The sequence below is a fragment of the Acanthisitta chloris genome, unplaced genomic scaffold (genome assembly GCF_000695815.1).
Source record: "Acanthisitta chloris isolate BGI_N310 unplaced genomic scaffold, ASM69581v1 scaffold2743, whole genome shotgun sequence".
Lineage (NCBI taxonomy): Eukaryota > Metazoa > Chordata > Aves > Passeriformes > Acanthisittidae > Acanthisitta > Acanthisitta chloris.
The window spans coordinates 1-9,647 of NW_008665223.1; the positions used below are offsets into that span (position 1 = coordinate 1).

General features: G+C 38.0%; 1 protein-coding gene across 1 annotated transcript in view; it reads right to left on the reverse strand.

The window, feature by feature from the left end:
- Nucleotides 1–426: 426 nt before the first annotated feature.
- The window catches only part of LOC103799322 (myotubularin-related protein 7), a gene marked incomplete at its 5' end in the record, with an annotated part of 21,522 nt that continues 12,301 nt past the window's right edge, over nt 427–9,647 (reverse strand). The window contains 4 exons of the mRNA XM_009071631.1: nt 427–480; nt 1,260–1,385; nt 3,257–3,366; nt 7,941–8,073. Coding sequence (XP_009069879.1) covers nt 427–480; nt 1,260–1,385; nt 3,257–3,366; nt 7,941–8,073 — 423 coding nt within the window. The remainder of the gene's footprint in view (nt 481–1,259; nt 1,386–3,256; nt 3,367–7,940; nt 8,074–9,647) is intronic.

Consider the following 9,647-nt stretch of genomic DNA (forward strand, 5'->3'; position numbering starts at 1 on the left):
TGATTCTATGATTCTATGACTTTGCTGAACAGGGACTTACATGGGGAGCTTTGGCACTACAGAAAGATCTGCTGGAGCCCAAAGGGATTTTGCAAATCACATACATACTACTTTTCGCTCACATGGACCTCTCAGTACTCATGTCAACTGCAAGACCAGCACTCAGGATTCCAATAGCAGTTTTGGAGTGCATATATAAGAAAACATTGCTATAAAAATATTTCGCTTTGACTTTTCCAGTCTGCTAAATGATATAGTAGGAGAAAAGGGTATGGGAGCTTCCTGAGGACATTCTCTTGATACACTTCGTAAGACAGCAAATAAGTAAAACCGGAATGGCAGCAGATACTGACTACATAAACATACATGTATGTGTGTGTATATATATCATATGTTCCTATTACGTAGGAAAACCTTAGCACTGCCTTACCTGTGGTTAAATTTGTGACCAAAGGAAACCCAGTCTTTTTCAATTAACACCTAAAAGGAGAATATTGCATTCAGTGTTGTGAAGCAGAGCTGACACATGTTGAAGCATGCAGAAGAGTGGTATAAACAAGCAGTGCTGAAATCCCAGTTAATTCTTAGAATAAGCAGAAATGTGACAAGCAAGAATGATGTAAGTAAGCAGTATTAGAATCCCAAATAATTTTCAGAATTAGCAGAAAAATGAGTGATGAGCACTGCTGCCAGCTCGGGGAAAGTGGCACTCTTCATGGATGCAGATAGGATGACACTATTTCAGCACAACTTCAATTAGTTTGTTTAATCAGTTTCTAAAACAGAACTTATATATGTATATATGTCTCAAAGATCTTTATAACATGTGGCCAATAACTTGATAAGCATTCCTACATGCTTTACCATTGCTGATTTGCTTTGCAAAGGAGCAGATTTTCCAATGTCACTGCTTATTGCAATCTAATGTCTAGAAAGCACACACTTCTGACACTCAAAATCACAATGTTCACTGCAAATGAATACACATTCTTGCTTCCACAAAAGCTCCTTGGGCTGTGACAATGTTTCTTGGTCAAGTTTAGAAAAGAAATAAGTGGGTGTCCTACTGATCCCCACCTTTGTTAACATTTCATACAGAAATTGGGAAACTCTAACACGAACAAGATAGAAACCTTCCTTCCTACTTAAAAAAAAAAGAAGTATATTTAAGGGAAGTTTATTTACCATCAAAACCAAAGATATTCATCTTAAGTGATGCCATACTACTTCATTTACCCTATGAAAGAGAACCTGCTTACCATGAATCCCTTCATAGTTCTGTAATATGGATCCAATAGAAGGCTTGCTACAGAGCAAACCTGGGCTGTCCTATCCCAGCCATCAGAGCAGTGAACAAGCACACTCACACCTTCCTCAGACACAGCCTAAGGATACAGAAAAAGTCAGAAATTTCACAAGCAGGGAGGAAGACAATGGTAAGAGATGAACAGCAAGACAGCACAATAGAGAGAATCAATTTGAGAGCTGGGAAACCTGCTTCATTTTTCATTCTGCCGCAGAGTTCATGAATAATGTTGAGTGTTATTCCTCTCATTTGAAAAGTCTGTATTCATCCCATCCCATGCAATATGGTGGTTGAGCATCACCTGTTTATGCTCCATTGCAGGAGGATTGGGATTCATTTCAATTAAAATATATCAATCTGTCAGAGTGGACAGCTACCTACAGCAGATTCAGAAGGAGTTAATGCTCTAACTCACATACCAGCAACAGAACAGCCATACTTGCAATATGGATCTTAATTTCTCATCTTGATGGTAATGTCAATAAGGGCAGTGGCTGCTTCTGATGCCAGCGCTAGCCTGTATATTATTACAGCACATTGCATTGCACTGCTGACATACTTGTCAACATTTATGGGGAAGCCTGTGATAGTGGTAAACTTCTGTATCTAATAAGCAAGATTTTACCAATATCTGTAATGAAAATAACTGGGGAGAAAGGGGGATGCTATTTTATACATAAACACATAAAGACGAGATCCTAATAAATTCTCCAGAGTCTAGTGTTGCATTACTTTTAGAACTTGAGGGTTGGCTGAATTGAGGGGTTTTTTTTAATGCTAAGGGCTTTGGCCTTTGTAAAGAGAACTAAATTTAGGAAGTAGAAAATAAAATAGGTTAGGAAAGATACTGCTTCGAGAAACAAACATTTAAGCTAAGTTTGGGCTTAATAGGGAATGAGGAATATTAATAAACTATCTATGTTTACCTCAAGAGACAAGGAAATTCTACCAAAATAGAATCCCTGTGGGCAGGAGACCAAGAACCAAGAACTGGGAGCTGCACAAATATGAACGGGTCAAAATGCATGTCTGAGGAGGCACAAGGCCAGCAAGCAGATGGACCAAGGATAAATTCTTTGGACAGTATTTTAAGACTAGCCCCTGCGGAAAGGTTGGCAAAGTTCATGTAAATTACCTGATTTCTATAAGCTAATGAAAGCTAGTAGGTCTGGGAGTAATAATTACATGTGCTCTTATCTCACAGTTGCTGTTCAGGTAAGAAACTACAGTTGCCTACTGAGTAGGAAGAAGCAAAGCAAGAGAAACAAGCAGTTAGGAAGGAGGGAAACCCTTGAAGTTTTATATAGGTCATGTAAAAAAATTGTAATAGTTATCTCAAAAAATAAGAATTACAGCAGTAAAAGGCAGAGCACAAGGAAGGGGGCAGTAAAATTAAAGCTACTGTTGGTAAATGACAAATGTCTGCTTTTCTTAGGTAGGATTAGGAGAAATAATTTCTTATTGAAGCCAACAACTGTTTTCTGGAACAGTTCTCAAGGGTGTAAAGTAGAAGCTGCTAGAGGGTTTGGCCATGGTGATATACAGGAGTTGGTTTAGGAGGTGAATTTAGTTTGTTTCCTGATAACTCAGAGGGGATAACACGGTAGCTAATATTTCCGTATTACAGCTCCCAGAAAATTTCAACAAAGATGTCCAGAAATAAGTGGAGAAGGCAGGGGAAATAGAAAGAAATAAGAACAATCACTGCTGGGGACTGAAGTAAGGACATTCAAATGCCTGGCATAACAAGATACAGCCGAGTAGAGGCTTTAGTACAAAAGGACAAAAGCCTATTTACCACATTAGCAAACTGTGCACACACCAGCACCTAAGAATCATCCTTCCTCATATATGAAGCCAGGCAACAGAAGTTACCCACAAGCAGAGAATTTGGTCCTCACTTTCCGTATCTGATCACTCCAAGTTCTCTTCTCATTTTACATGCTTTACCTTTGCAATAAAAATGCCAGCATCCATAATGGCTTTGATGTGCTTCAGCCAGCCAGAATTTTCTAGGCCCCACAGAAAGTCGCTCATTGAAGGTGACTTCAGCTCACAAACTGCAAAATAAGCTACATTTTAAATGTACAGTAATTAGCATCCCTTAAGCTTTTAACTGAGTCTTCAAACTCAGAGTTATCTCTTCTTCAGATATTCTCTGTGCAAAACATGCATCTTTTAAAAAGAATGGCAACTTCTCAGTCAAACTTTACCATTGAAAAAGCACATGTATTTAAGAAATGGGCTGGGTCAAATTTCACCCAATATATTGATTTAAGTTAAAAACTGAAGCTGCAAACAGTTTACCAAATGCATCCTTCTGTCAAGCACGTTTTTCCAAAATGGTGCTGGGAGGGATTGTGTACTTAACAGTGAGGGCTTCAACACAGAAAGCACATACTTTCTGCTGTCTGACCATCTCTCAGCCACATAAATGGTGCCACTGCATCCCATTCCCAGCATCACCACAGATGATGGTGTTTAAGTTAAAATGATTCACTCAACAGTTCTCCATCCCTGAATGAAACCTTATTCAAACTTCACTTGGAGTCAGAAAGTTGGTGAGGACAATATTTCCCTGAAAAACCTTCCAAACTCTATGCCACATTTAAAAAAAATAAGTATCAATCTCCCAATTTTTATATTAAGTTTCTATTCTGTGGTATCTAAGTGTCTGTTTTTTTCAATATTAGAGAATCTGTGGCATCAGAAGAAACAAAGAGCAATCAGAATCTAAATCAGATACCTCAATCCAGCAGCAAACAAATGATGATATTTGGTGCAATCTGTTTTCAACAGTGAGATCCTAAATTCACCCCATAAATAGACTACACTTTTATTTTGATCCATATAAAGTTATACTGTCTTTTAAGGAAAAGATATTAGCAAGTGAAATGTGTCCTGGTTTTTACTGAGTTAATTATGATCTGTCACTTACTGATGTCTTAGTAAGTCTTTTGTCATCTGGAAATCTTTTAAAAGACTCAGTCGTTTGTGGCCATTATGACCACTGGCATAACTTTAGTTTCCTTCAGTGTAACTGGAATTTAATCTTATAAGCCGAAGTCAGAGTTTATACCATATCTGAGCTATCTAACTGTCCTAACTCCATTTAATTTAGAAGCAAAATGGCCTAATGTGTCCAGACAAAGTCTCACAATCTTTGTACGTGAGGCCTCTTCCAAATGGTTATTTTAAAAGTCATTTTTGAAAGATATTTATAAAGATGCAGAGATAGCAGCACCAAAAGCAAACAGCTTTTCACATGATTAATGCTGCTGTGCAGATGGAAGCATGACCAATTAGTAGCTGAATTCTGGCCGAAGCTGCTGTCTCTGTTTACAAAAGCCCAAGGTAAGGCTGAAACAGTGCTTTGCTCATTCCCACTATCAACTTAGAGTCAATATTTACTGACCACTTCACTGAGCAAAGTCCACACTGTCCTACAGGAATACACTGTATATTTCACATCATTTTGGCAACTGATCTGGACTTTAATATTGAGTTCAATTATTAATTGAATTATGAGGCCTATCCTAAGGGGAAAAGGCATTTCCATCTCAGCAGAAAAGGTACCAAAATCTTTGAGAAATAAGGTCTGCTGCATCCACAGTGTAGGCACAAGAAAAATCAAGAGCCCTTGGGCAGAGCTCAGAGAAATACAGCAGTACATCCATTTCCCAGCAGTGGAGGAAGAAACTGGACACACTGGAAACTGCCTCTTCCACCAGCAAAAGTACCAGCGCAGGATACTGGAGCAGTTTCCTCATTTCTGGCAGGACAGCCATAAGCAGAGGAAGGAATAAATGCTGTGGGCCAAACCCTCACGCTTTCTTACTGGCTGATGTGCCACTGAAGTCAAAGGATCAGAGGGCTGCTGCTACACCAGCAACTACTGCTCCTGCTGTGAGGGAAGGATAAGCTCATATTTGCAGTTTAAATACAGGCAGGGAGCATTGTGGGGTCATCATCTGAACGCACAACAAACGAGGGTCAATCCTTGCTTGGCCCCTGGGTGTATGACATGGCTCATCCCATCACAAGTGCCAAACAGCAGCCTCAGTCAGCCCTTCAATCTTTACTTTGAAAAGGTCTTGTGCAACATTTCCTTCTAATAGCAAAAAATTAGTTCAAGCAGGTTGTACACAGGATCTAAATTTTCTCAAGATTCTTCACATATACCTTTCTTTAAATGGAAAAAAAAGTAAAAATCCATACTCTACTAAAGCAATCTGAGGCAGCAGAGACAAAAGTAAAACTTTTCTGAAAGGAAAGTCCATCATGTTGAAATGGATTCTACTTCCAGTGTAGTCAAATCTCAATGTTTTTTTCATAGTCTGAAAAAATTCTTATCCCATCAGCATAGTTGCTTTATAATGCTGATATAATTTGCCAAAAATTAACATTATACAAGGTTAAATACGTATTAAAGTTAAGATAAAATTGCTAGAATTAAAGTCAGTGAAATCACAATGCTGAAACCAATGTTTTTTACCTGCTCAAATAAAATACTGACATTTTTATAAGTATAAATTAATTTCTTCAGCTTTTTCCCAGAGAAACAGCATGGAAATTAACACCTTCCCAATATAGGTGCATTTTCCAGTGGAAAACTGGGTAATAAATTTTTGTTCCTATTTTCTCAGAATTGGAAGTTATTTAAAATTGTTTATTGAAAATAATCTGCAGTTTGTCATGTGAAGATCCTCCACCCTTCACTTCTGCTTAGTAGCAGTAAGTTGAATGACACTGCCCTTGCACTCCAGCAACACATCTGACCAATTATGTCTTGATGTCCTCTTTTCCATGCTGTACACTTCTAAGGAACAATACAGCTAAATACAGTAAACTAAAATCAGTTTTCATCAGCCTCATTTGTCTTTTCAAAGGTTTTTACATACCTTATAAAAATCTTACAACAGATCATGAGCAGCAGACCCATTTTGTAATGTTTCGAGTGTAATGTTTTACCTTAGAGATTCATCTGGGTATGGTTAAGTATTCCTTGATAAAAATTCAAAGCCATATTTACTGTGTGTTATCATCATCCTTGACAGCCTTTTTGGTTCTAGGTCACTTTGTATGCTCAAGTCAGGTAATAAGTATTCTTTTAAAGGCCATCAGAGAAACAGATTGAGAGACACAGACAAATGGAAAAAGAGAAAAGCTACACAGCATTAAGAAGAGCCCTGGTACACTGAAAGTCACAAAATGTTTTTTAAAATGTACTTCTGTTTTCTAATCTTATCAGTCAAGTTGCTAAATATGAGATCTCACCATAGGAAACACAAAACCTAGGAAAAGGGTTTTGAGCATATGGCTCACTTGAAAATAGATGCTAAGAATTTGTGCTCCCCAAGCAGCCTGAAGTGTTAAATGCCTTAGAAATTACCTTGTTACATGTTAAGTTGGGGCCATGGGCCAGTCATGAACTTTTGCCTCAAAAATTATACATAGCACTGCCCCATGCAGCCAGGCTGGTTGTTTACTATTTTAACTTTGATGGTCTTATACTGAATAAATAAAGGGACCTGTTCATTGACCTTGCCTCTCTCCCAGCCAAACAGGACTTCCTAGTGAACTAAAAATCCTTCTCTTTTCCCACCTGAGACCCTGAGACCAAGGAATTAAGTAAAAATATGTTATAGAGTGACCACATTACCCGCATCACACTTTAATGCTGGTTTTCATTACATGCTCTAATTTGAAAATAGAGCACACCTCTCCTGTCATGGAAAATTTAAGCCCTTCTTAGCTCTCAAATTTACATTTGCATGCAGTCAATGGCAGACAGATAAATTAAAAAAAGAACATGGGCAGAGCATTAAGTCAGGAATAGCTAGATCAAGCTGATCCAGGAGGTGATGGAAGTTGATGATGTACATGAAGTAAATAGTCAGACACTGTGGAGTGAGCACTACTTACTATTTCTAAAAATCAACAAACCATTGAGGGTCAAGGATGGCCTATTTAGGCCTACTTTTTCCAGATGACCTCTAAACTGACATGTACTCCAAATATGAAATGGCAGAACAGATGTGCTGGTTTATATACTGCTAAGTATTTATAAAGCAGTTATTAATTTCCATGGGATTATTAAAGTGCTGAATGGTTAGACCCATTGACTGTGTATTTCATAAATAGACCTGATGTTCTATACAGCGTATGAATAAGTTTCCATTAAAATTCACAGTCTGAAATGCATGACTACCCTATACACATACAAAAAGCAAATAGTTTTTCTGAACTTAAAAAAAAAATCCTGTATTTTCCACTAGTCCCAAAGTCAGCTAAAACCAATTTTTTTAATTTTGCCACCACAGTGCAAATTTCAAAAGAAGTCATAGTAGCAGTAATGTGCATTGAAGCCAAATGAATTTTGTCATTTAAATAAATGATATCTGGATTTCACTGACGAAACAAGGTGTTTGCACAATTAGGAAATCAACATTAGTTGCCATGATGCTCCATTGCACAAGTCCCATTAGCCAGCAGGCAGATGTGTGCAGATGCAACAGGCAGAGACCTGTTTTCATACCCATTTTCAATGCTGCTGATTTCAGAGCAGTTATCCTAATTTGTGTGACAAAAGGATCAATTCTTTTCTCTAATTTCCAATGAAGAAGAGTATTACCTTCAAGCATTTTCTGCAGACTATTTCTCATGACATGGATATTCTCAATGCCTATGAATTGAAACTTGATGTTGGAGTAGTTGTCTTCATTTTCATATCCCTTCCCTGCTGCTCTGTTTGCCATTGCATTGAGCTGAAAAACATAGGTAAAATTGGATGAAAACCAGTAGTAAACATTCTTTCCAAAACAAAGCCTGTGGTCTGCTGCAAAACACCAGAGTAATTTAAGTCATGCACAAACAGGAAGCATTTATCACAGTGTCAACACAACGAGTTATGAATCAGGGATCTGTTTACAGCCTGTTGCAGGGCACTGGGTTGCTGATAACCCTATTTCACACCCTTTGAGTGAAACTTCATTAGTGAGGTTAAATATAAAAAACACAGCTTAGCCAGGGTTCCCCTGCAAGATAATAAATGTTTTAATTTGGTTTTAAAAGGCTATTCTGATTTTATTTATTATGTTTTATTAGATCAGCACGGTGCTCACGAGCAGAATGTACCCAGGAGGTGGCAGTGTCTCATCTGCCATGCCATAGCACGTGCACACTGTACCAGTGCCCAAGTTACTGTATTTTACTGTTCAAATCATCTAAAAGTTGATAGAGCTCACTTCTTCGAAGCTTTGCATAATGAAGACAGAGTTGGAGTATTTTTTCCTGATTGTACAGTCTCTTGGCTCTAGTTGTGTAAGACCACAAAACACTTGAATTGACAACATTACCACAAACACTTCCATCTTCATTGCAGTGCAAACAAGTGGCTGTGCTTCATTCAGCTGCTTGTTTTTTACTCCAGTGTGGGAACATCACTAAATGCTTCTTTAGTTCAGTTTCCCTAAGCATAAAATTAAGGGTTTTTTAATGCTTGTTTCCATGCTTTTTGAGATCCTTGGTTGGGAAGGAAAACTATCTGCCAAGCTCCTTGTGCCAAATTTTGATCTTTGGGCTGAAAACTAGAGCTGATAGAAATGAATTAAGTACTTTATTACCCTATTTACTTGTTTAAAAATATTCTTACAGCAAAATCTCACTGTGCAATAGAAAGAAATTGTCTTTTTTCATATAGTCCCTGCTCTTCTATGAAATGCATGCTGTAAGGCTGGAGAGCCTTTGAACTTTCCAAGAAATATGAAGGCTCCAAAAATGACAAAGCAGCCCTAGTGGTGAACCTCCAAGCAGAAGTAACAGCTTCTGCTCAGGAAAGATTTAAGAAATAAATAAAAAAGAATATTGCGTATCCAGACTGGAGGGCACTAACAAAGCTTTTGGAGAGACTTTATAAGGCATCAGTTGGCCAAAAAGTGACTCATCTTCATTGCAGTGAGAGCCAATGCTCATGAAAAAAATAAAGTATCTCTTAGGCATTGCCTAGGGGACAAGAGGCTATGCAGATCACTCCATTTTCAGTTTATTTCCCAATACCACAGCCAGCACTACAAACTTGCTGCTTCTGTGGTCACTTCTGAAACTCACAATAATATACTTCAGTACATGGCTAATGGCATCACGGGATATACAAGAATGTCTCCTTTTCTGACCTCTTCCACACCAAAAATACTATTTGATTTTAATTTGGAGCCGAAGCATTTGATTGAGCAGGATTGATTGTCTGTTGCCAATTTCCCTCCAACTAAGATGAACAAGCCTAGCCTTTCCATGTTATATGTCAAAATAGGCTTCCAAGGGCCAAACTTGACCTCTTAAC